Raw genomic sequence first — 27,952 nt, 5'->3', positions numbered from 1 at the left:
CTGCATTTCAACTTCAAACAATTTTAATTGTGAGATTTTAATTCGCGAAACAATGTCTATATATCAACTGTTTAAATGTGTCGTAACTGTAGTCGCGAGGCACTTGAACTCCTCTAGATTGGACACGATTATAGGTATCTCACAAAATGCAAGTTGAATTTAGTATGAATCTTTGTCATGTGTTATCTCCAATAATTTGCTTCAGTATAAGAAGGTATTCAATGACCTGGCGAAGTTCTACACCGGGAAAATAACGTTGTTCAAGCGAACTTGTGACGATTGTAGACGGACCACTACTTATTGCGCCAGCTGCGCTCGAATTTGTATGTTAGTGAGTACTTAACGTCTTTTTGATATATGAAAGATTAAAATGTCATCATATAATAAAGGCAAAATAAATATACAAAAAGTAAAACACATGTAAAAAAGTCATAATTTCCGAAAGACTTGGTGAACACAGGATCATATCGACAGTATGCCTTTGGAAAGAAGTAGAATAGAAAACAGATTTATTGAAGGAATGTGACACATTTGATTATGGATACGTCAACCCCTTAAAGAGACCAAGATGTCTACGGAAACCTTTTTTCCTATGAAGATTGTACTGAAATAGAAACACGTCGCATAGACATAATACTATAGCACAACAAACGCTCAGTATAATGACTATTTGAAAACCGTGTGTTTAATAAACACGAGAGCTTTCAAAAATTGATAGTTTGTTCTGGATAGTAAGTTAGAATGAATCTCAAACAATTTAGATAATTTTGAAATATATTGACGAAATATACAGGGAAAATTCATCCAAGTTAGGATAGCATGCGTCTGTCAGAATTCAACGGTGAATGTTTTTAGCCTACCGGTAATGTGATTTTGACTTGCATTTCCTTATGTTCTTATCTCCTTCCAGAATTTAACCTGGTGTCGCTTATCAAACAAACCGAATACTCGACATCGATGCATCTTTGGTACTCCTGGGATTACGCTCACTTACTCTGGAATATATCACGACAAAATCGAAGGCTGAGTTTGTGCCACCCTGTTGATGAGACATAAAGACTAGTGTGATCCTATGATGTACATCAAAAACATCTCGAGGCCGCGAAACGGTAAATTTGACTGGCGTTGAAATCAAGTATTGCTTCTGTGTAACCTTTAAATTACAAGTATCAGCCTAGCGAATGGTCAGTATGTTTGTATCCGAGACCTACGAAATATCTAACCGGGTTCCTTCAATTTACTATGCGATATTCAAGGGGTGCAGAGCACGCAAGTGAGCGTGACGCCTAGAATATCAATGATGGCAGTTAAGTGATTTAATGCTACGGTCCTTCATCTGTGTGACATTTAATAATTCCCATACTACTGCCAGAACCTGTTACTATACATTTGAAAATCTTTTTTTCTTCGGCATGGTTATAGCTTTGATAAATCATCTCTGAAAAGACACCCATAAATCTTGCAAAATGTTTATGAAAACATAATACAGATAGAAGAATTAAAAATAATTCAACAACATGTTCTGAGTGAAAACAAATGGGTGGGAGCAGCAGGATTTGAAATCTGGACTTGTGATCATTACACAGCCGCTCAAACCAATTGAGGTTCCAGGTCAGAGGGGGTTTTGTGCCATAGTAAAATACAATATTCAGAGTAGGTTATGCTCGTGTGTTTCACTTATTACATGACAGGCATCTTTAACATGACAAAAGTTTAGCTTATTATCTGTGGTACCTGTTGATTTATATGTCAATGCATGTGATTGATCAACACAAATATACCTTGCTAGTAACATTTCTCTATTCTTTTTCTTACTTTAAGTGTGTTGAGATATTGCTCAGTGATAGAGCATTCGACTGCAGATCAAGAGGTCCTTGGTCCGAACCAACTTTAACTATATAATAATATTTTTGTTTTAATTTCAAAATCCGATAACTGTTTTGATTCTTGTATACTCTTATACAACATAGAAATGTTATGCATTATTTTGCATTTACAAATCAGATANAACAATTACTGGGTCCAAGAAAGAACTTGGTAACGAACTGTAGGCACGCATCCGTTACAGTATTCTATACACCAACCATGTGGAATACATACGTGACAAAAGCATGACGGTCGGTATTTAGCGAAAATGTGTCAGCCAAATTACTTTATTCTTCGTACACCGTTAGTAACGAGAAGATCGCCAGACAGATGTTATAACAGTAAAAGATCCGCAAGGAATTTATCAATCTAGTGTGCAGTCATACAAAGGTAATAGAACTTTTCACCACTCCTCAAAGGAGATTTTATTCGTAGTCATGAACATCGACACCGCATTATGCTCAACCGAATGTAATGCTGAATTATGGAAACTTAAGAGAACCATTACGTGATAATCATGTTCGAACTATATTTACTCGATTCTTCTTTCTGAATTACGAACATCACAAAACGATTCTACAAAAAACATTCCGTGTGACCTTCCTATTCAAAGCTAGCTTGGAGTCTTCCTCAAGTTGCTTATGATGTGACACAAATTGTTTCTTAAGCCAGAACCCGCAGGTCACTTGACATTTTATTGAAGTCGAAGTAAATTTGCCATAAACGGGTAAATACCATTGAAGTCAGTAATATCCTACACCAAACGCCCGCTGAAGTTACAGATATTCTTAACCAACTGCTTCAAAGCTATTCTAATTTTAGCAAACGGAACAGCTGAGTATAGATCTTAAATATATTGCCATTGTTATGTTCTACCCCTTCATACAGCTAAGGTCCAGCACTAGTAACTTGGGATCTATATATCAACAATAACGTAAACCTGTGAGAGCTTCTTACCATGAATTGATAAGAGAATTACAAGATGAATGCGTTCTTACATTCCGTTGAAGATTACACCAAAACATGGGCAAAACTAAGCATGCTGAAATGTATACATTTTGTGTTTAATCATGTCTATCATTATCAAAAATAGCAACTTGAAACCTAAACTGAAAACCAATTATTTCTTGACCTACATGTATCTGGTAAAAGATTTTTGTGCTACAGTACAATATCATGGGAGGTTATTCGCTGGTGATTTGCCTGCAATGGCACAGGGTGTTTAACATGAGAAAACTTTAGCCTATCAAATAATGTATCCAATGAATCATGCAACAGCTTGTCAAGGAATGTACAGGATATTTCGAATCGCCATCAGTGTATATTGCTAGGTCACTACATGAATCTTTAGATCAGCTTATCTACTCTGTTATGACTTGCATACTACATCAGTAAGCTATAATGTTATGTGTGACCAGTTGGATGATAATTGTATCTCGCTGGAATCAAATTTAGCGACAGATGTTGGGATTGACTTTCTTTTCTATTTCCTACTAGAGATTTTAAGAATCAGTAATACTAGAGTTAATATGTGGGGATATAGCTCAGTGGTAGAGCATTCGACTGCAGATCGAGAGGTCCCTGGTTCGAACCCGGGTGTCCCCTATTTTTATCCTTTTGTTTTTTTACTTATGCAAGGTGTGAACTATGTTTTAAACTGCAAAGGCCGGTATATGTTATACTTTTTCATTCTCATAAAGAAAGAAATTCTGTAATGCATTGCTTTGCATTTACAAATCAAATGTGTAATTTATTAATTAGCCATGTGCAAATATTTATACATAAGCGAAAAACAAACTGTGAGATTCCGTATTTAGAGAAACTGTATCACCCTATACCAATTACTTTATACTTGGTACAACATTAGTACCGAGAAAGCTACACGATACATCTTGGCACTGATTCGCCAGACGGATGTTATAACAGTAAAACGTTTGTAGGATTTTTTTAACCTAGGGTACATTCCTACAAATGTTATATGATATTTCACTCCTTAAGGAGATTTAATTGTAGTCTTCAACATCAACACCACATTATGCCCAACCGAATTAAATGATAAATTAAGGAAACTTAAGGGAAACCATCATGTGTTCATCATGATCGAACGATATTTATTCGATTCCTCTTTCTGTATTACATCACAAAACGTTTTAACATAAATGTTCCTATTCAAAACTAGTCTGGAGTCTTCATCAAGTTGCTGACGATGTGACAAAAATGTCAATTACCAGTTTCCCTAGTTTCTGATATTTCGTTAAGACTACACAACAAATGGGCAAAACAGCATGCTGAATTGTTTACAAAATGTGTTTTATCAATCAGATCCATCATTATCATATATAGCAACTTGAAATCTAAAATAAAAAAAACCCAATTATTCATTGACCTACCCGGTGAAAAGAAGTGTGTGCCACAGTAAAATACGATATCGGGAGATGTCATTCTCTAGTGTTTTGCCTGCAGTGGTACAAGTTCTTTAACATGACAAAAGTTTAGCTTATTAAATAATTTAGCCAATTAATCCTGTCAGCCAGTTAAGGAATACACAGGATATATTGAATCATCTTGGCATATATCACTATGTTAGTTACCTTTAGATCAGCTTATCTATTCTCTAGTGATCTGCATGTAAAGATAGTGGAGCTGACGATATGCCAGACCAGTACGCCATAATGCTCTGTGTTACCAGTTGGTTTACATGTTTATACATAATGAGCTTGAACAATATAACTTTATCTTGCTGGAATCAGCTTCAGCGACAGATGTTGGTATCACATCGCTTTTCTATTGATTGGAAATACTGAAGATAATATGTGGGGATATAGCTCAGTGGTAGAGCATTCGACTGCAGATCGAGAGGTCCCTGGTTCGAACCCGGGTGTCCCCTATTTTTATTGTTTTTAACTGTTTTAAATTTCAAAATCCTGTAAATGTATACTTTTTTATACTCTTAAAAAACATAGTTATGTAATGCATACTTTTGTTTCATTTACAAGTCAAATAAGTCATCTATCAGTCAACCATTTGAACAATTCAATACATTCATAACAAGAAACGTGGCAGTTGGTATTGTAGAGAAAAATGTATCACCCTTCAAATTACTTTATACTTCGTACACCGTACAGTTAGGAATGTGAAGAATACTAAATGGTACAGTTTTGCACTGATCTTCTAGACAGACGTTACGACAGGAAATTTATTTGATACAGGTTCCAGTCATACAAAGGTATTATAATTTTTGACCAATCAAAGGAGATTTAATTGTTCTCATGAACACCAGCACCACATTATGCCCAACCGAATGTAATGATACATTACGGAAACTTCAGGGAAAACACATTATGTGTTCATTATAATTGAACTATATTTATTCGATCGCTCTTTCTGTATTACGAACATCACAAAAGGTTTCAACTTAAACTGTTCCTTGTGACCTTCCTATTCAAAACTAGAATCTATAGAAAGGTCTGCTTCAATTGTGATAGACTCTGAAATAAGAATCCTAGTCAAAACGTCTGATCGTTTGCTCTGTTAGGTAATTTAGTTAGTCATATTTAAAGTGGTTACTATCGTTCTTAGTACCGGGATCGTCTTATTGTGACAACTTATCCTCTAAAAGTGAAATCAATAATGTGAATTTTGAAGAACGCAAACAAAGTATTGATCTTTTTTTTTTGTTCAGAACTATTGACTGTACCACTCTTTTCGCTACCGGATATTATATCAAATTGACGATAAGTCTTCGTTCTCTTAATATGACATTTTTCCTGTTAATGAAATTAAATTTATGGTTTTGAACTATTTTGGAGCATACCTTGCCGATCCGGTGACACAATTGTACAGCTCACTGACATGCTCATAGCACAAACTGTCCCTATCATGGTTGAACTGCGTTTGTTTTAATATGTGACTGGTTTTACAAAAGAGTTCACGAGGACAGGTAAACTAGCACTCAACAGTACTTTGTTGTCTTTTACTACCAATTGGTAACGTCTATCGTATTACCGTTTTGAGCTTGAAATCAATGACATTGCAGACCTTTCTATATCGGTCGTTTACTACTAACTAGTAAATAAACTATAAGATATCCGTGGCAAATTCGATATTCCTTTGATGAACGTTTCTTTAACTTGATAGTAAAACTCTTCTTCTCCCATCCAGTGTGTTTACATGTCATGGTAGATTCAGTATACATTAGCCTGCCCTGAATATCACAACTTCTGTGAAGTTTCGAAAACTATAGACTGATAAAGATTACGGATTGTTTTATGATCGCCATTGTGATCTCATTTGTTACATGGATACCAACGTGGATCAGTGATAAGATAAATATGAAATCACCCAATTTGTTAACCATATCACCCAATTTGTTAACCATATCACAAGCGTTAAATCACCCAATTTGTTAACAATACACCCTGTTTGCTAACCACATCACAAGCGGGAAATCACCCAGTTTGTTAACCAAATCACAAGCGTGAAATCACTCAGTTTGTTAACAAAATCACAAGCGTGAAATCACCCAGTTTGTTAACCAAATCACAAGCATGAAATCACCCAATTTGTTAACAAAATCACAAGCGTAAAATCACCCAGTTTGTTAACAAAATCACAAGCGTGAAATCACCCAGTTTGTTAACCAAATCACAAGCGTGAAATCACCCAGTTTGTTAACCAAATCACAGCAAAGGGACGTAAATATTCTAGGAGAGGCGATAGCAAACACTTTCCGACGTTGTTATGACCCGTAAACGAGGTAATTAATCTTAAATATCGCTCTTGACTTACTTGCTGTGTTTGTGATAACAATTTGGTACACAGAAACACTTCCACACATCTCCTACTTTCAGTTTGACTATAGGAAAAATGTAGAACCCGGATAATGATGATGTAAGTATGCATGAAATAGCATTCTTGAAAAGTCACGGCGGTTCAATAACAAATTGGAAATAAAAAATATGGAAAATCAAACATTCAAGTTTCCTGTTTCTTATAAGCAAGCAGATGTCCCAAACGATCGAGCCCGGATGTTAAGAATGTCTTATCGCTATTGTTCGTAGTGTCGCTGTTTCTAACAACCAGCTTATCTATGCTGATCTACCGATACATTTGTACCTAGCCCATTAACGATTCAGTTTGACAGCCAATTTAATTGATATTTCTGATAAATTGTTCCATGATCCTGTCTTTCCACTTGAGTCAATTTTTTCAACAGCTGTGTTGCATTATTTATATTTTACTACGAATATGTACGGTTGGAAATACTGGATTAAAATGTGGGGATATAGCTCAGTGGTAGAGCATTCGACTGCAGATCGAGAGGTCCCTGGTTCGAACCCGGGTGTCCCCTAATATTTTAATCTGAAAAATCAAATTGATTGATTAATATATATAAATTCTGTTATTATTCACATCCTTTTTTTAACTAACATATTTAACTGATTTTTTAAACCTAATGTCGTTTCTTCATTGAACTTTAAGTATAAATCGGTCTTATTTTCTCTATAACTCTATAAATAATGACAATGGTGAACGGCATGCTGTAGCAAATCTTGCAGAAAAAACAAAACTGATTCAAACACAAAATACATTTATATTCATATTGCAGTTATGTTTTTAATTTAACAAAACAATATTTCTTACAGTCTTTTTATCTTAGATATTAACCATTACACTGTATTATAGACATTTGCGTCACGTCCAGATATTCTACAATCGCGTACAGAAACAAATTGCAAAACAATCTTGTTCACATAGTACTTTGGACATATTCACGTTCTTTTTCAATTTTTCAATTTGGGGATACAGAAATCCACTCTTTATTGGCTATCCCACGAACAGGCCAACATGTCTGTGAACTAGACGGTTCCGATGGACATTTTGCTGAAACATGAATAACAAATTAAGGATAATTGCATTTAAATCATTACATTTAAACTCTTTTTTTTTCTCTCTCAATCTTTTCTTTATCAATGCTAATGACAGTAATAAAAAAGGATGCAAATATTCAATACGTACCGCTGTTGTGATGTTTTTACAGTTGGTTGGATTGTTGAATACTTTCGGATTTTGAATATCTGAAGGATCTAGAAACTCATAGTTATACGCAAACACCCCTAAAGGATCGAATCCGTATTCTTCCAGGACTAGCCGGCTAGGCGGACATACATCACCTAGAAATAGAAAGATATATAACAAAATTTCAAATCTAACTCATGAGCTGCTTTCAAAAAGAAATGTGAGTGTGAACAGAGTTTTTTTTTTAAGATACAGTTTTGTAAATCCCATTTTCTTAATGTCAAAATTGCGCTCTTAATCCAGCCAGAGTATCATATAACTATAAATTTTACCTCAAAACTATAAATATGGTCTGCGCTGTTTACAAGCGATAACATGTTTTCAATCTAATTCACATTGGACAATTAATCTGCAAAACAGTTTTGAATAGAATTAGCTTTTGTGACATTTATTCATGGAAACCAAACTCTGAGAACTGCACTTTCTTTTCATTTTCATTTGTTCAAAGATATTGCTTGTTTCCTTTCTGCAGCTCCACGGTTTTCGGTGTTCTTTTCAATGGTAAAAATGGCTTTTGTTCCACAATATCTAAAATATCATTTTTAACGTGAAACAAATTGTTTAAATGACTTTACTCAACCCAGTTTCTAACATAGCTGATACATTTCAATCTTTTGTCATGACAAGTCCCTTTTTACCTACTTTTTAATTTTTTTTTATAGGAATAGAAAAGTCATGATAACAGTTAACTATACATTTTCTGACGTTTTCTTTGGTTAATATAAATGATCCACACAAATGGAAACAAATCTTTATAACAACGCTTGAATTCTGCCGCGTCTGTTAAGGAGTCAATCATTCAACTTTAAGGTGTCTGTTAAAAGTTATGTACATTCTACATATTTCAGATATCATTTCTAATGATTATTAAGCTAAGGAAACCGGATTAACACGATAAAGAAGATTTCTGAAGATACAGATAAATTCTTATCACCTTACGGTCTCTGTGTCACTATAATAACCAGCTTATCTGTACTACTCTGGGCACTGACGTTCTACCTTGCTAGATTATGATTACGCTATGAAGCCATACTCTTCTTATCGGTACTGATTATACATAAGGAAATGTTACATGATCCTGATATTTTAGCGACAGCTGTGCTGGATTATATAGATTTTACTAGAAACATGTAGGCTGGACATACTGTTCTAAGTATAAGGGGATATAGCTCAGTGGTAGAGCATTCGACTGCAGATCGAGAGGTCCCTGGTTCGAACCCGGGTGTCCCCTAATTTTTCACTTTTATATAAATCTGATTTTAATTCTTTCGGGTTTCCTTTCTCCATTCTTTGATAGAGCTAGTTCGAAATAAAATAAATGGTGGAAAAACAGTTGCACTGGATGAATTTGTTAACCTGTGTCTTGACATAGAAATGTAACGCATACATGTCGGGCTTCATAGAACATCTTGAACGTTATATTTCTTAACTCACAATTAAAAATCAATCGACGGAAACATGCACGTCATGATGTATATTCTTTCTTATCATCTCGATTTCAGGTACATACTTCTCGATGAACGGGGATGACGAGTAATGTCGTCATTGCATCCTCGAGTAAACTTCTTTGTTCAAAGCAAGGAAACAAAGGAAGTCTGCGGAAGCTTTTCACTTTAATGTAATTTTAGAACTATTGTGGTCACCCCTCTTCACATACATGTATGTGTGGACTGCATTTCAAAAATTTACATTTTAAAGGAAAACACTGATGAACTTATAGATTTTGTACAACGGCGACCATTTGTCTCGGAAATATAAATCTGATTTACCAAATAGTCATCTAAATGTGACGTTATACAGACGGCAAAATACATTTAAGAATATGCGAATATTGGAAATTTTGTTTTGATGCTAAAAACAGATGTTTTAGTACGAATGCATTTGTGACAGGATAACTTCAATAATTGCTATTTAGTACGATATTTATTGAACAGAATTAGTTTACCAGACTAGACTGATTTTACAGCACATACTGTTTGTTTTGGAAATAAATTAAATCAGCATATTCCAATCAGTTACTAAATAAAAAGGGTGGTTTGCTTGTTCTTGACTCTATACCGATGCTATAAAACTAGTGCTTTACTGAGTCGTTCCCTTGGCAAGCATTAACAACTTTAAATTAATAATCATATATAAATCGCAAAATGTGTTACCAGAATAGCTTAAACAAGAGAGGATAGAGGTAAAACGCCATATCATTTTTCTTAAATCTTGAAAAATATGTAACAATATTTATCATCACGAAAGTTTGTGCTACGTGAACCTGGAACCGGCAGAGAACTTAGGAATTTCGTTTTAATCATACAAGGTTGAAACTACATTTACTTACCGACTTTAACATCTATGGCCACTGCTAGAGTTTCATTGTCAGAATGCTTGACCAATTTTAGGAACTGGTACTGTCCGAAGCGTTCCTGGTTCCCCCCTATGCCTCCAAAATAAGTTGGCGACGCCTCCCCTAAGACAAAACCAGACAGCATTATAAGCAAACACCATATGTTTGATGCAATGACATGTTAAGAATGTTATCGAGATAAATCTTAAGTTTAATGGTAAACCTCTTACGAAAAATAACCATTTAATAACGTTAAAACTTCGACATTTAATATCGATAATTTACGTTATATGTTCGATCCCTATCAATTTCCTCAACCTTTATTATCGACGGTTATGGAACATATACAAAAAGGCTTAACAATACATTCATTTGAAAAGTATACACTTTACCGACACCTACCAGGCACACCCTCCCACTGCCGCCAGAAGTCGCTCTGTTGTACCTCCCTGTCACAGCTCTTGTTTATATAGTCAATGGTGTAGAATGCGGACTGGAAATAGAATAATAAATACAATTCATTTGAGATGTTACACGATATTTGATTGGTCACTCAAAATAATTTTCGACAGTATAACCTGCTATCCGTTATACAGGCTACGCTCTGTGTCGCCAGTAAAAACTCAATTTGCGGTGCCATGCTAATAGAGCTTGCATAAATCATAACCACGGTCTGTTTTAGAAATTATAAACAACTTGTATTTAATTATGACTTGTTTCTTTAATCTTTCAGATCATAAGATAAAATGATCAATCTAAAAAAAATGGTGAACACGACACTGACTCATTCACAATTGTCTCCCTCAATTCAACCATTAAATAATTACATTATACACATTATCTTTATACATAATTATACCTTTAATTTATCAAAAATATTTCTAACATAGTGCATTTATTTCGATGAACTTTCAAACGAAAGATTAATTATATGAAGTGTTATGAGATAGATAGAATACATATTGTGCACTTACTGCAGTTGAGCTACAATAGAAAAGTGGCATACAAAATATGTTATAAGGCCGGTAGGAATAAATATAATGCCATTACTTCGTTAAACTTCCATAGGAAAGTGTAATCATAAGATGTGTTGTACGCCAGATCTATTCCCTTCAGGTCCAGCCTCGTCTGGTTGTTGGTATAGTCATAATAGTAAATGCCTGATGCACGAGCCTGTGTAGGAACTGTGAACATCAGTCCGAAATCAAAGTAAACATTGCTTTGCCATTGAGCTGGAAACCTGCATCGTAGTTTATCAGAGGTAGAACATGTTCCCAAAAAAAACCACAACGATAATAAGATCAGTTTCGCATCCGCCATAGTGTTACTTAGTGTCTCACAGTATCTCTTCAATGTTAAGATATCATGGAACACTTACATATAAAGGTCAATATGGGATATCTATCCAATAATTTATCTCCTCGTTATCACTATTTACGTAGGATATATAACAGATACACATGTCTCAACACATGTAGTATAGATACTATTCAGCAACCATCTTATCTAATGTTGAATCAATTTTAATACTATGAATTTATCATAAGTGGGACATCGACATTTAAAATTTTGAATTCTTAATTTGTACTGCAAGAAGACATAGTACTAATGAAGGCTTTATGAATAAACAGAAAACATGCCTGGGGTCCTCGGATAAACTGCATGATATGTAAATTTCTATTTTGCTACTTAAGGTAAAAATCAAAGAAGAAATATTCCTCTTTATTTTATTCATTCATTACTCTATTTCTAACTAAATTTACAAGTATTTAAAGACAGCTTCATTGTTGCTAATGTTCAGAGTCAAATAAAGTATATCACTTTCATTGCTAACGCTTTTATATGTAGTATTTGTTAGAGTTCTAAATTTTGAACATATCTTACTCGCTATACCCGAAGGGTACATTCATTACTCTATTTCTAACTACATTTACAAGTGCATACTTTCGTTAATTGGTTTTGTTCAAAAATTGATTATATTTAATATTGGTTCATATTCCAAATAGCATCACTTTATGTTTAAAATAGTCCTTATCGATGCTTCTAATAGTCTATATTGGGCCTGAAGGTGTTAATATACTAGCTGAGGTTATTAGGCTTCCAAGGTATTCATACTCCTTTATGCTGTATTAATTTCCATATTTAGAATTGTAATTATTACTAGTCTATTACTAGCTTGAAAACCAATTGACTGTTTTTTTTAAATATCTCCCCTTCATTATAGCATGAATTGTTCAATTAAGTTTGCAGTCCTTTAATTGTTTCAGTAAGAATATTTATATCACCACCAAATATAAGACACCATAGGTCAGTAATCACCAAATCTACATTTGGACCCTTAATACCTGCAAGGAGAATAAGAACATGCGATCTGAAACGGTATATCAGCTTCTGCTTCATTTTTGTTCACAATGTTGACACCTCCCATATTTCCTGTTTTGTTTTTGTTTGTTTTTATTTTCTGTTTGTGAGAACCGAGAAAGAAAACCACCAGACATCCTAATGAGCATACTAAAAAACGCCGCTATCGATAGTTAACAAGGTAACAGAAAAATTTCCCACTAAATTAATGATGGCTACCATAAAACGTGCCCATAGTATTCATCATCCGTTATCTCAATAAACCCAATATTGTAAAGTCAGCCTATCTCATCCATCACGTAAAGAATTATATTGCATGTGTTTATTGCAAGCATGAGGATAATACACCAACTACATAGGTGCTACTCTCAAGAAACAGAAAGTTCGCGATAAGTTAACAGAAATCGTTATACAGTAGTAAGCCGTCTATGTTGGTCATGTTGTGGATGGTACGTAAAGACCGAGGCAAGCGACAGATGTGAAAGAGGCTGTGGTGTCTTCGATGTCAGATTCAGTAGAAAATATGCAATCGACGTGGTCGATACATTTCTTTTTCCTTAAGACAGCATACAGTCGATATACGTGAAAGTGACATTAAGGCTTTAAATACCTTTCTGGTAAGCTCTTTGAAAAATACGGTTTCATATGCAAACAAGAACAAGAACTCCAGTATATCTGCTGAGACATAACAGCAGTCTGCTGGAAGGTCTTGCCATCGAACTTAACAAAGATGAAATAGAAAGAATCTTCTTTTAGATGCTATTTAATATATTTAAGAGGTTCCCTTTACATTTCCTTTTAATCTGACCACACACATTGATCTGTTCATTTTGAAATTCTTATTAAGCTAATTTCTAGGTTGCCTTTATTTGTGATAGTTACTCTGTAACGCTATCAATAACTTTTGATTGGATTCTATTAAATTTCTAATCAGTTAATATATCAGTATAAGTGTTTTGAGAAGTAAGTGTATCATTGTTATTTGATCCTAAGACACATCATACATACACATTAATCTCTTGCAGTCATATTTCGAGTATCATTACCAAAAACATAGTTTCCATTCACAAACAGTACACTGGAGGGAATTCGCTTGTTAATAGTTTCTTCTACACTGATGAAATGTCGGTAAAATGATGGAGTCATGACAAGATATATTGTCTTTTAAAATGAAATGTGGGTTATTTTCTCTTCTGGAATTGAACACAGAAATATTTTCCTTCCACACAACAAAATAATATATATCATATTACAGTATAGATGGCACAAGCGTTAAACCATCATGTAATATATGACGTATATCTGCGCGTTAAAAGATAACAGTAAGTCATTAAATATGTGTCACATATATCATATCAGTGGAAGTGTGTTATCGTCCGAAAACACTAATACGGACGACCACAGTATACCCTACCCATGTCACACGTCTGTGAAGTTGGCGTAACTCTGATCACTACACTAGTGTCTGACAATGATGGCGGACAAAGTCAGCTTGATTATTTTCTGCATTCTTATATTTATATTTGGTAGTTTTGCAAAACCAAAGGATCCGCAATGTAAGTTTCCTCCGCAATGGCAAAGCACGGTGTTTTTAGACTTCGGGATGTTTATGTCTGGTGTGTCTGGTCATGCGTACGGATCCGGGACATTTTATTACGATTATCCGAACAGACGCATGAGGATAGACATCAAAGGCGTGGAAGAAAATCCGGACAAACAAAATTTCACCGTGTCGTTTATGTGGCATTTTAATGAGGTTTGTATGAATATTGCGCATTCGTAAGGTGCATTGAGTTTAAATAGTCTTATTACAGCAACTTAAACTAATTGTGTTTTTAAACCACTACATCATCGTGGTAAAAATATTCATATATGATCAGATGAATAATAACATTTCCCTGTATCAATTTTCAAGCGAAAATTGCTTGCGACCGTTGAATAGAAAAACAGAAACAAAATAAACACTCACCGAAGTGTCAATAAAACCGTGATTGAACTTACAAACTAGGGCAGAAAATGAACAAAGGTAAGGTTTACTCGAACACCCTTGAAAGGATACACAGAGAATAACTGTTCTGCTTCAGTTCTATACTGCAAGTTAAATAATAGACAGAGCATTCAACACCTTTTTAAATGCAGATCACATGGCTAAGAAAATCAAAACCTGAAAGTTTTCAATGGAATAGGCATACTGCTGCATATACTTATGTATTACAGTGTAAGGCACATGCATCGGTAAACACTGTACGTCCTTAGTAACTCTTTTGCATTTTGGCTGAAATTCAAATTTGATATAATGAAACAGAAATTCGAAAACCAGTTTTGCTTATACTTGTATGTGATATACTTGTATTACCTGGAATGTTCAACAAAACGGAATACTAATAAAAGAAAGTGTGCTAAATGCATTTCGTACCTACATAACAATTAATTCATTCGTTTGAAATCATAAGTTTTATACAAGTGTGGTAATTAGAATTACAGTAATCCTATTCATCACGTTTCTTAATTAATCTTGACAATTATGCTATAATCAATTACTCTTTCTCAGGGTGCAACCTACTACATTGATTATGACGGAAAGTTCTGTGAGAGAAGTTACCAAATCGATGCGGTGTGGAACCAGTGGGAGGGCATTCCCCGTAAGTTATATAAAGTGTAGAGTGGATCATTGGGAGGGCATTCCCCGTAGGTAATATATATTGTAGAGTGGATCAGTGGGATGGCGTTCCCCGTAAGTAATATATATTGTAGAGTGGAACCAGTGGGAGGGCATTTCCCGTAAGTAATATATATTGTAGAGTTGATCAGTGGGAGGACATTCCCAGTAAGTTATATATAGTGCAGAGTGGATCAGTGGGAGGACATTCCCCGTAAGTTATATACAGTGTAGAGTGGATCAGGGGGAGGGCATTCCCCGTAATTTATATATAGTGTAGAGTGGATCAGTGGGAGGGCATTCCCAGTAAGTTATATAAAGTGTAGAGTGGATCAGTGGGAGGGCATTCCCCGTAAGTTATATATAGTGTAGAGTGGATCAGTGGGAGGGCATTCCCCGTAAGTTATATACAGTGTAGAGTGGATAAGTGGGAGGGCATTCCCCGTAAGTTATATATAGTGTAGAGTGGATCAGTGGGAGGGCATTCCCCGTAAGTAATATATAGTGTAGAGCGGATCAGTGGGAGGGCATTCCCCGTAAGTTATATATAGTGGAGTGTGGATCAGTGGGAGGGCATTCCCCGTAAGTAATATATATTGTAGAGTGGATCCGTGGAAGGGCATTCCCCGTAAGTAATATACATTGTAGTGTGGAGCAGTGGGAGGGGATTCCCCGTAATTAATATACATTGTAGTGTGGAGCAGTGAGAGGGCATTCCCCGTAATTAATATCCATTGTAGTGTGGAGCAGTGGGAGGGCATTCCCCGTAATTAATATACGTTGTAGTGTGGAGCAGTGGGAGGGCATTCCCCGTAAGTAATATATAGTGTAGAGCGGATCAGTGGGAGGGCATTCCCCGTAAGTTATATACAGTGTAGAGTGGATAAGTGGGAGGGCATTCCCCGTAAGTAATAGATATTGTAGAATGGATCAGTGGGAGGACATTCACCGTAAGTAATATATATTGTAGAGTGACTCAGTGGGAGGGCATTCCCAGTAAGTAATATACATTGTAGAGTGGATCAGTGGGATGGCGTTCCTCTTATGTAATATATATTGTAGAGTGGATCCGTGGGAGGGCATTCCCCGTAAGTAATATATATGGTAGAGTGGATCAGTGGGAGGGCATTCCCAGGAAGTAATATCCATTGTAGAGTGGATCAGTGGGATGGTGTTCCCCGTAAGTAATATATATTGTAGAGTGGAACCAGTGGGAGGGCATTTCCCGTAAGTAATACATATTGTAGTGTGGAGCAGTGGGAGGGCATTCCCCGTAAGTAATATATATTGTAGAGTTAATCAGTGGGAGGGCATTCCCCGTAAGTAAGATATATTGTAGAGTGGAACAGAGAGAGGGCATTCCCCGTAAGTGATATATATTGTAGAGTGGATCAGTGGGATGGCGTTCCCCGTAAGTAATATATAGTGTAGAGCGGATTAGTGGGAGGGCATTCCCCGTAAGTTATATACAGTGTAGAGTGGATAAGTGGGAGGGCATTCCCCGTAAGTTATATACAGTGTAGAGTGGATAAGTGGGAGGGCATTCCCCGTAAGTTATATACAGTGTAGAGTGGATAAGTGGGAGGTCATTCCCCGTAAGTTATATATAGTGTAGAGTGGATCAGTGGTATTGCATTCCCCGTAAGTAATATATAGTGTAGAGCGGAACAGTGGGAGGGCATTCCCCGTAAGTTATATACAGTGTAGAGTGGATAAGTGGGAGGGCATTCCCCGTAAGTAATATATATGGTAGAGTGGATCAGTGGGAGGGCATTCAACGTAAGTAACACATATTATAGAGTGGATCAGTGGGAGGGCATTTCCCGTAAGTAATATATATTGTAGAGTGGTTCAGTGGGAGGGCATTCCCCGTAAGTAAGATATATTGTAGAGTGGAACAGAGAGAGGGCATTCCCCGTAAGTGATATATATTGTAGAGTGGATCAGTGGGATGGCGTTCCCCGTAAGTAATATATAGTGTAGAGTGGATCCGTGGGAGGGCATTCCCCGTAAGTAATATATAGTGTAGAGCGGATTAGTGGGAGGGCATTCCCCGTAAGTTATATACAGTGTAGAGTGGATAAGTGGGAGGGCATTCCCCGTAAGTTATATACAGTGTAGAGTGGATAAGTGGGAGGGCATTCCCCGTAAGTAATATATATTGTAGAGTGGATCAGTGGGATGGCGTTCCTCTTAAGTAATATATATTGTAGAGTGGATCCGTGGAAGGGCATTCCCCGTAAGTAATATATATTGTAGAGTGGAGCAGTGGGAGGGCATTCCCCGTAATTAATATATATTGTAGAGTGGATCAGTGGGAGGGCATTCCCCGTAAGTAATACATATTGTAGAGTGGATCATTGGGAGGACATTCCCCGTAAGTAATACATATTGTAGAGTGGATCAGTGGGAGGGCATTCCGCGTAAGTAATATATATTGTAGAGTGGAGCAGTGGGAGGGCATTCCCCGTAAGTAATATATATTGTAGAGTTAATCAGTGGGAGGGCATTCCCCGTAAGTTATACATATTGTAGAGTGGATCATTGGGAGTGCATTCCCCGTAAGTAATATACATTGTAGTGTGGAGCAGTGGGAGGGCATTCCCCGTAATTAATATACATTGTAGTGTGGAGCAGTGGGAGGGCATTCCCCGTAAGTAATACATATTGTAGAGTGGATCATTGGGAGGACATTCCCCGTAAGTAATACATATTGTAGAGTGGATCAGTGGGAGGGCATTCCCCGTAAGTAATATATATTGTAGAGTTGATCAGTGGGAGGGCATTCCCCGTAAGTAATATATATTGTAGAGTGGATCAGTGGGAGGGCATTCCCAGGAAGTAATATATATTGTAGTGTGGAGCAGTGGGAGGGTATTCCCAGGAAGTAATATATATTGTAGTGTGGATCAGTGGGAGGGCATTCTCCGTAAGTAATATATATTGTAGAGTGGATCAGTGGGTTGGCATTTCCCGCAATATAGATACATTGTATAATAGACCATTCACCAGACGTTCTCCGTAAGTAAGACATATTGTAGAGTGGACCAATGTGAGGGCATTCCCCGTTAGTAATATATATTGTAGAGTGGATCAGTGGGAGGGCATTTCCCGTAAGTAATACATATTGTAGTGTGGAGCAGTGGGAGGGCATTCCCCGTAATTAATATGTATTGTAGTGTGGAGCAGTGAGAGGGCATTCCCCGTAATTAATATATATTGTAGAGTGGATCAGTGGGAGGGCATTCCCCGAAAGTAATACATATTGTAGAGTCGATCAGTGGGAGGACATTCCCCGTAATTAATATATACTGTAGAGTGGATCAGTGGGAGGCCATTCCCCGAAAGTAATATACATTGTAGTGTGGAGCAGTGGGAGGGCATTCCCCGTAATTAATATATATTGTAGAGTGGATCAGTGGGAGGGCATTCCCCGTAAGTAATAGATATTGTAGAATGGATCAGTGGGAGGACATTCACCGTAAGTAATATATATTGTAGTGTGGATCAGTGGGAGGGCATTCCCCGTAAGTGATATATATTGTAGAGTGGATCAGTGGGAGGGCATTTCCCGTAAGTAATATATATATTGTAGAGTTGATCAGTGGAAGGGCATTTCCCGTAAGTAATATATATTGTAGAGTGGATCAGTGGGAGGGCATTTCCCGTAAGTAATACATATTGTAGTGTGGAGCAGTGGGAGGGCATTCCCCGTAATTGATATATATTGTAGTGTGGAGCAGTGGGAGGGCATTCCCCGTAATTAATATATATTTTAGTGTGGAGCAGTGGGAGGGCATTCCCAGGAAGTAATATATATTGTAGAGTGGATCAGTGGGAGGGCATTTCCCGTAAGTGATATATATTGTAGAGTGGATCATCGGGAGGACATTCCCTGTAAGTAATACATATTGTAGAGTGGTTCAGTTGGAGGGCATTCCCCGTAAGTAATATATATTGTAGAGTGGATCAGTGGGAGGGCATTCCCCGTAAGTAATATATATTGTAGAGTTAATCAGTGGGAGGGCATTCCCCGTAAGTAATATATATTGTAGAGTTAATCAGTGGGAGGGCATTCCCGTAAGTAATACATATTGTAAAGTGAATCAGTGGGAGGGCGTTCCCCGTTAGTAATATATATTGTAGAGTTGATCAGTGGAAGGGAATTCCCCGTAAGTTATATATATTGTAGAATGGATCAGTGGGAGGGCATTCACCGTAAGTAATATATGTTGATCAGTGGGAGGGCATTCCCCGTAAGTAATACATATTGTAAAGTGGATCAGTGGGAGGGCGTTCCCCGGAAGTAATATATATTGTAGAGTTGATCAGTGGGAGGGCATTCCCCGTAATTAATATATATTTTAGTGTGGAGCAGTGGGAGGGCATTCCCAGGAAGTAATATATATTGTAGAGTGGATCAGTGGGAGGGCATTTCCCGTAAGGGATATATATTGTAGAGTTGATCAGTGGGAGGGCATTCCCCGTAAGTTATATATATTGTAGAATGGATCAGTGGGAGGGCATTCACCGTAAGTAATATATATTGTAGTGTGGATTAGTGAGAGGGCATTCCCAGTAAGTGATATATATTGTAGAGTGGATCAGTGGGAGGGCATTCCCCGTAAGTAATACATATTGTAAAGTGGATCAGTGGGAGGGCGTTCCCCGTAAGTAATATATATTGTAGAGTTGATCAGTGGGTTGGCATTCCCCACACTTTTGATATGTTGTATCAGAACAATCAGATGGTGTTCCTCGTAAGTATATGTAGTTTGTGAACATATGTATTTGGTGGATATGATATGGAACATAAATCATTGATTCACTCTATAAGGATAACATAATTATACACTGTACAGGGAAACATAAACCTAAGAAAAAATATAAAATAAATATGTTTCTAAATGTGAAGTAAACGACATTCGAGTTTACAATCGATAAAACTAGGGCAAAAATATGGAAAAAGGAAATATTTGCAGGGAAGGCATTGCATGCATGAGTCCGTTAAACAGCTAGTAATCATACCACGCCAAAAGTAGCGTATATCCCAATTAGATCCTTTTCTAAAATGTGATATTTTTGTATCGAGTCTGGAAATGAATATATATTCACATGCTATCTGTCTGGAGATGATATTTATTTCGTTTTCATTATCTAATTCTTCAGCAGTCGGTCAAACTTGATCGGATTAAAAATAAAACTTTGTATTTTTTTCAGTTGCATCATATCCCACCTACTTTGGAGGTATAGGCGGATTTAAAAAAATAGTTGGACAATTTGTTTTGGATATAAAAGACGATCCCCCTACAGACAATGGTATTCGTGTTGTGATGGATGTTCAAGTGGGTATGTGTACATATATGTAATCTAATTAAATTAATGTATACATATGAGAAAAAAAGGGGTCAGGAGATATTTTTGTAAAATTCAAATGAGATAGTAGAAATCTATATATTCATTCAGGGAATTAAGTGTGTGTGCGTGTGGAAGTTGATATTTCAGTGTTAGTACAAGAGTTGTGATGTGTATACGTTGATATTTCTATGTGAGGATTAAAATGGGTAGGCGTGCACGTTTTTATTTATTTATTGGTGGGTGTGTTAAAAAATATGTATGGATTCTTTTAGTTGGTTAGCGAACTTTTTAAGTTACCCACTAGTGGGTAACACCCTGTACGCTATTTCGTTTGTCAATCCTCCTGTCATGTCGTCTAGTAACAATGCTTGGCGACATCATCTTCCATTGTGACGTCATATTTCATGGCAATTGTTTCTCCGATCGGAATTAGTAACAATATATTCCTAAGAGAAATATTTGGTTTTCTAGATATAATATCTGAACGATGTGAGGGAAAAGGATCCCCGATATCCTGAAAGTTGATTATTGTGATTATCTTACTCATTTAGGTAATTTTCAATTCATAAAAGACACTCGGTAAACCTGGTGTCTTTACCCAATTTGAAAATTAGCTAACTCGAGTAAGATAGACATGTTAACCGGCTATCACCTGTTGGGGAACCTCTTTTTCTGGAAGAATATGTATTCAATAAAATGTATACGCGATAATTCAAACAAATCGTTAAACCTGACAAAATCTTTGACAGAAATGCACTTGTGTTTATTTAGGTGATTGGTGCCCTCCCCTCCGTGTAATGTTCCAGGACTTGCATGACGACCCGTACGAAGGAGTAATGTACCAGTATGAATTCATGGATCATACCAACCTGAAGAACCCAGACGTGTTCAAAGCACCTTCCAACTGTACCAACACCACGTCTATGGTTAGTACACTTCAGTATTTACACTATGTTCCTATATATAATAAATACAATCTTAACACTAAGTCTACCTTGTTCTCATTTATACAGATAAATATATATAAGTATTACACCTGTTGCTCAACCCGTTTGCACATGCATATCATTGTAAGAAATTATGAGTGTCTACTCAATAAAGTCATCACTGTTGCATATACACGGTGTTGCATGTCCTAATGTTATGGATTTTTTGAATTAATGAATTGATGTTACAAGTTAGTGATTTGATTCTATCAATGGTTAATCTGTCAAACAAACAAAGAACAATTAACATAATGGAATATGTATTATACTCCTCGATTAAGAAGCCTACAGGTCTTCTGTAATAATGAATCCTAGATATTTCTGTCATGTTTACATCTCATTACCGTAAATGGTTCTAAATCGGTATAATACAAGAACTCTCTCAACGATCATTACATCATTACAATAGTATATTTACATTTGCCCCCGCGCCGTCCCATTACAACAGTGTAAGAGGGCAAGTGTAATTATATAGGCTATAATTACAACTGCTCGACTATAATTACAACTGCCTGTTTCAATGTAGAAATATGTACACAAACAAAATTGCCGCCTGAAATGTATTTTGAGGCAGGGCAAATGGTTTTTGTAGGAATATGTCTTAAAAAAGAAAAATATGTATATATAAAAAAATACCTGGTTGTCTGGATGTAATTATTGTTTTTGTAATTAATTATTATAACCCTAGCGGGTTTTATGGGATTTGCCAGAGGCCACTTGTAATTATATCAACAATAATTACATCCAGACAACCAGTTATTGTTTAAATGATCTTGCGTTTTGTGTTTGTTTTACAGAATGAAGAGACAAGAAAATTCCTACCATTTCAACACCTTGATTTTGTCATGGATTAGCGTTATGAGGAAATCAAGCACTTTCTAAGTGGTGAATTGACTGAGTCATCCAGCATCAGACCACTCGGTAATCATGATATTAGCATTACCATGGCTCGAGTAATAACTTAGAACGGATTTTTTTTACTATGATTGTGGTATTACAGTCAATTATTATTCAATCACCTAAATATTAAAGCATGCAGACCCAAATTGTTCTTGCGTTGTTCTTTGAATCATTAGCTATGTTACCTAGCAAAGGCAGCATCCTTCCATTTAAACGTGTTCTATCAATTCCGCTACAGACTTAGAATTGAAGGATTTTTGAAATTTCAATTTTGAGCTCCTGCTAAAAACCGATTAGCGTCGGTTAAAATGATATTACCTTTGCGCTATGACTGAAGCAATAACTATGATAAGCAGATAACATCGAAGATAACAACATTAATATGCTGTTTGGTGCTCCTGAATGCAACACTTCTGATCTCTATTCTGTATCCGTCTTTTTGTTCGTTCTTTACGGTGGTAAACTAATATGACTGGATAGCATTTCAAGTAAGTTCTGATTGTGACATTCAAGCTTTATTCCAAGTAGCTCCTAAGTAGCACCATCATTGATGGACGATGTCCTCGTATAACATCTATATCCATATCTATTGCGAAGAGGCCCTTACCGCAAACAAATACATAGAAAATAACGATACTATTTTTGGAAATTTCTGCCAGCACTTCAAATGACGTATTTCACAGATTTATTGTTTTCCAAAGATACCGTATTATAGGGTATTATTTAAATGTTTATACAAAATGACTGTAATATCAAGAAATGATGTATTCACAGCCATTTGATATTATGTATGTGATCACTATGGCTGAATAAACATTGATTATCTCTGTTTTCTATAGAAGTTGTTTTTATTTATGTGGAGAGGGGGAGCAGACAAATCAAGAAAACGATTATTGCCAGCTATTGAAGATTTAATTATCCCATAAACAAACCAAAATATCTGGGAATGGTAACCATTCTGTTGATATGTCTCTGAAACATAAAAGAAACATTTGTTACTTAATAACTTTGAATATCTAAATGACAGGAGCTCGTGTTTAATTTGATTAGAATAATATTGTAACATATATTTGAAACAATGTTATTTTCTACATGAAGTGTATATTGGTGTAGGTACACATATAAGCCTACAGTAACATTTTAATATCTTCTTCTTATGCCACCAGCGGAGAACAGAAACATAATCGGTTTATGCTGTTAACAACTTATATCATGTTATCATGGTAGCAGGGTCAGGGAGTAGAGTAGGGAACGTGATATAGATACTAGACGTGAAATAGATCAGACGCATTGAAATGAAGTTAAATATATAGCTAAACACTTTACTGACCAATGATGTGGTGTTGTGACAGTTCGGGGGAGGCGTGAACACATTCGGGCTCTTTATGTCACTGATATCTAAGAATTCGTAGTTATAAGCAAAGGCTCCATACGAAATCTTACTTAATTCTCGCATTGTCAAACGGACTGGAGAACAGACGTCACCTACAACAATTAACACATAATCAATATTATACGGAGAAAGGAAACATATCTATATGAAAATCCTGTGTGTAGAAAGTGAAACAAAGTAAACATTCGATTGTACCATATGGCCATTTCATCCATGACGGACTCATCAGTGGTCAACGGAATGAACAAATAATATTTCATTTCTAAGTGATCCAAATCATCAAAAACCTTTAACCGGTACAAATTGATCAGGCAAATTTGGCTTTTATATCACTAGAAACAGAAAGAAACGGAAGAACCTATTTGAAAAGAAAAAGAAATAAAAATAATACACAATATTGCTTTTTCGCCCAATAAGGACTCGTCAGTGGTGCTGATCGTCAAAAGAATCAGAAAAAAATTAAACTCCATGTCCTATGTGTTCCGAACCATATGTAGAATACAACGAAAGGGAAAGAATGATTATACATTTATTTCAAATGTTACAAATTTACCATTTTAGGCAACTACAGATTATTAAAGTTAGACTAGTATTTCAAACATTTTAAACGTGTAGATTATGCATAAACATTCGTGAACCAGGTTTGTCATTAACATATTTTCAGTGATGAGATCTCTTGTTTTCCTGTCACACAATATCCTTCGTTTTTATACATGCATTTGTTTTAACCTTAAAAATATTGCACAGCATAACATATTTCTCTCAAAAACGGAACAGTAATGACATTTAGAGACTTTCACTATTACCCACCAACTTTTACATCCATAGTTATTGCCACATTTCCCATCGGCCCTGCATTCTTTTCCGCCCATTTGTACTGTCCAACAATTTCGTTAAAACCACCTAAGCGTCCGAAATATTCTGGTGAGGCATCAGCTAAAATACCAAGGTTTTTCGTTCATTCAATCATTCATAGTGATTCTCAATACACAAGTGTTTATGGGTAAAGTACAAAAGTATTTATTAGACATCAGTTCATACAAAGATTCGTTATTACTTACAACATTTCAATAATAAGCCTTATCTAACAAAGATCGTTACAATTGCTTGACAGCGGTGTATCATTTATTTATATATTAGGTTGTAGAATCTGAAATTATTTTCCCGCTGATTCATTCCAACTGATTTAAGAAGTCACTCTCCCTATTTACGCGGTATAAATATCTTTCGAGTGAACCCATTAGACACCCTCCCTGTTTCTCCTGTATATCTTCCCACTGATTCAAAAAGTCACTCCTCTGCATACCCGGTATTGTAATTAAATTCTCCAGAAGTGACACTCTTTACTTACCTGGTATTCCTTCCCACTGGTTCCAGAAGGTACTGACACCATCCTCTCGTTCACAGCTTTTATCGAGGTTGTCCACGGTGTAAAACGCTGGCTGTTATACCGAAGAGATATACGTTATGTATGTAGTTTGATTAATAGGTATTATATTCTAATGTTATGATTTACACATATTTCTATACTTAATGTTAAAATGAACACATTCTTACAATATCTGGAATGCTTGATACATGTCCTATAGGGGAAAAAGTAATCTGACAGTATCCAAATTTGTAAGCATAGGCTTAAAGATGACAAATCATTGTACTTACCTCGTTAAACTTCCACATGAGAGTGAAGTCTACAGAAGTATTGCCAGCATGCTCTATTCCAGCAAAGTCAAATCTCGTCTGTTGGTTGGTGTAATCATAATAAAACCTTCCTGATGCGTTGATATGTTGTGTGGCCACCAGCATCATTTCGAAGTCAAAGAAAACATTGCTTTGCCATTGGGCTGGAAAGTTACACTGCAACTGTTTTGTTTTTGCTAAAGTAACATGTAACGATATGATAGCACATGAAAAGAGTAGAATGAAATTAAGTACTTCCATTCTTTTCATTAAGGTAAAATACATGTTCGAGTCTGTGAAATATTAAGTAACTTAAATACAATTCACAGTTGTAACGAACACACATATATGTCGAAAGCACGAAGTAGATAATAACAGATTACACAATGAACAAGACAGACATAAATCTGTAGTAATACAGTGTTGTACATATATCTACGTTTATCACTAATACAGGAGTTAACCTGACTTAGGTCACGTTTACAGTCTGATATCAAATACAAATACATCTCCCTTTATTATCATTTCGTTAATAGTAACTAAACCGCTATCATCACATGTACTGATGTACCACAAAATGATAGTATACACAGTGTATAATTCATCCTCATACACATCTGGTAAATAACACCCTCACATCAATATATTGCAATACTTGTACATACAGTTTACTTATACTAGTCCCTATAAACATGATGTTATATTTTGCTTAATTATACTGCTACATTCACCTAACACTTATATGTACATGTTGATTACCCTCAGCTTTAATAATGTTTTTATTTCCAGAAATAAAAGTTGAACTATGTAATATCAATTGCTTATCTATCATTTCATACTCCTATTTATCATCTAACATTTGTATATTCTTTCTTACGGGTTATCAGTATGGGAAAACCTGAAAAGAAATTAACCACGACTCGAAAACGATTTTAGAATCGGTGTTCCATTATTTTCAAATTTTAGTTTGGTTTTATTTTATTTTGTTTAATGTTCTATTAACAGATAAGGTTATTTAAGGACATGCTTCCATGAGTGTTGTGTATGCGTGGCTGTGTATATGTGTGCCGGAGACAGGGTATGTTGGTGTAATTGCCTCCTTGCACGGATCTAATGGCGACTTTATACGCCCGGTCACATTAAATTGACGACGGGTGAACAAGTTGTTGCCATTACCCTAAATGCTGAACGTTAAGCAGGGAATAGCAACTATTATTTTAAAGGACTTTGTAATGACCTTGCATGGGGTCAGAACCCATTGCCTCCTCAACTTGGCGAACGCTCAACACTAAAACGAAAAGTGAGGTGTTGCCAAGTATGGTGCTAGGCAATAAAAGGAAATTACATGTAGAAATAGAAAGAAATATAAAGATCCCACATATTTCAATGGGTGCAACAGATTTATTTCAAAAGAGAATATCTAGTTGGATTTAATGGCTTTGAAGGGGGGATTTTGCTCTCTTATTAATCGCATAAGCTACGAGACAAAAGTTAATTTAATTGCCAATTACTACGAGGTCATTTTATCACATCTGCTCTTTTCATTGGTTTTAGTAAAAATATTGCTGCAACTGATATATATCACTCACTATACATTCTGATAACAAGACTGGAATATTGACACATCGAACCAAGAGGTTTTCCATGGAGAGGCCAAGTTCTTTAAATAGAAGATTTAAAAAAACTCATCAAATAATCATTATAAAAGTTGCATCAAATACACACTACATAATGTTTTTAATTTTTCTGAAAGTCGATGTGAAACGTTTTTTCATCTGTATACTACTTTATACATATTGTACCACTTATCAGCAGCATGATAAACTGCTTACTACGGGTAAACGGTATGAGAATACTCGAGAAGAAGTTCAAAAAGAGTTCGGAATTGATTGAGAAAATAGTCTGTCAACAAATCATTATAACATTTTGAAGAAATATTGTGAGAATAACAACACTAGTTTAGCCTTAACATACGTATTGAGAAGTCATTGACATGCATATTGTTTTTTTGAAAAAAAACACTCACTACACAATTTTAAGGTCAATGATATTCTTCCCAGGAAAACTTGTTTACGTTTGTCACCGATCGTGAATTCGTGGTCATTAGGCCTTGAAGTCAGATGAAAGATACGTGATTTAATTGACTTTTTCAAAAAAGAGAATAAATGGTTTATCACACAGTATTTTCAGGGTTTGTCGTTCGAACAATTTTCTCATTCCTAATACGTGTATAAAATCCGCGAGCTGGTGATGAGAAAATTGCTGGTGATGAAACACATAGGGATTATTTATAAAACTATCATGGAAACTGGGGAATAGATTCTGACATATTTCCTGTG

At 35.8% G+C, this 27,952-nt stretch overlaps 3 protein-coding genes and 4 non-coding genes across 7 annotated transcripts; 5 read left to right on the top strand and 2 right to left on the bottom strand.

Moving 5' to 3' along the window:
- Window positions 1-3,399: 3,399 nt before the first annotated feature.
- On the top strand, window positions 3,400-3,471 carry Trnac-gca. Its single transcript has one exon. It is a non-coding gene; the product is annotated as a tRNA-Cys (tRNA).
- Window positions 3,472-4,681: 1,210 nt separating this feature from the next.
- Trnac-gca lies at window positions 4,682-4,753 on the top strand. Its single transcript has one exon. It is a non-coding gene; the product is annotated as a tRNA-Cys (tRNA).
- A 2,391-nt stretch (window positions 4,754-7,144) lies between these two features.
- Window positions 7,145-7,216, top strand: Trnac-gca. Its single transcript has one exon. It is a non-coding gene; the product is annotated as a tRNA-Cys (tRNA).
- A 237-nt stretch (window positions 7,217-7,453) lies between these two features.
- LOC110451938 lies at window positions 7,454-11,639 on the bottom strand. The gene is made up of 5 exons (XM_021500169.1): window positions 11,330-11,639; window positions 10,682-10,772; window positions 10,274-10,402; window positions 7,885-8,039; window positions 7,454-7,749 (listed from the first exon to the last, which is right to left on the bottom strand). The coding sequence occupies exons 1-5, from the start codon at window positions 11,597-11,599 to the stop codon at window positions 7,693-7,695; spliced, it is 702 nt and encodes a 233-aa protein (XP_021355844.1). The 5' UTR covers window positions 11,600-11,639; the 3' UTR covers window positions 7,454-7,692.
- On the top strand, window positions 9,104-9,175 carry Trnac-gca. Its single transcript has one exon. It is a non-coding gene; the product is annotated as a tRNA-Cys (tRNA).
- A 2,386-nt stretch (window positions 11,640-14,025) lies between the features above and the next one.
- LOC110451939 lies at window positions 14,026-22,680 on the top strand. Its single transcript, XM_021500170.1, has 5 exons — window positions 14,026-14,396; window positions 15,192-15,282; window positions 20,520-20,648; window positions 21,429-21,583; window positions 22,441-22,680. The coding sequence occupies exons 1-5, from the start codon at window positions 14,112-14,114 to the stop codon at window positions 22,495-22,497; spliced, it is 717 nt and encodes a 238-aa protein (XP_021355845.1). The 5' UTR covers window positions 14,026-14,111; the 3' UTR covers window positions 22,498-22,680.
- A 758-nt stretch (window positions 22,681-23,438) lies between these two features.
- On the bottom strand, window positions 23,439-25,975 carry LOC110451926. The gene is made up of 5 exons (XM_021500159.1): window positions 25,596-25,975; window positions 25,288-25,378; window positions 24,747-24,872; window positions 23,874-24,028; window positions 23,439-23,515 (listed from the first exon to the last, which is right to left on the bottom strand). Exons 1-5 carry the CDS (start codon window positions 25,896-25,898, stop codon window positions 23,459-23,461), a joined length of 732 nt encoding a protein of 243 aa, XP_021355834.1. The 5' UTR covers window positions 25,899-25,975; the 3' UTR covers window positions 23,439-23,458.
- Between the last annotated feature and the right edge of the window lie 1,977 nt (window positions 25,976-27,952).

This window comes from Mizuhopecten yessoensis, unplaced genomic scaffold (genome assembly GCF_002113885.1).
Source record: "Mizuhopecten yessoensis strain PY_sf001 unplaced genomic scaffold, ASM211388v2 scaffold6307, whole genome shotgun sequence".
NCBI lineage: Eukaryota > Metazoa > Mollusca > Bivalvia > Pectinida > Pectinidae > Mizuhopecten > Mizuhopecten yessoensis.
Note: the sequence above shows the minus strand (reverse complement) of the source record. Positions and strands in the feature narration are given on the sequence as shown.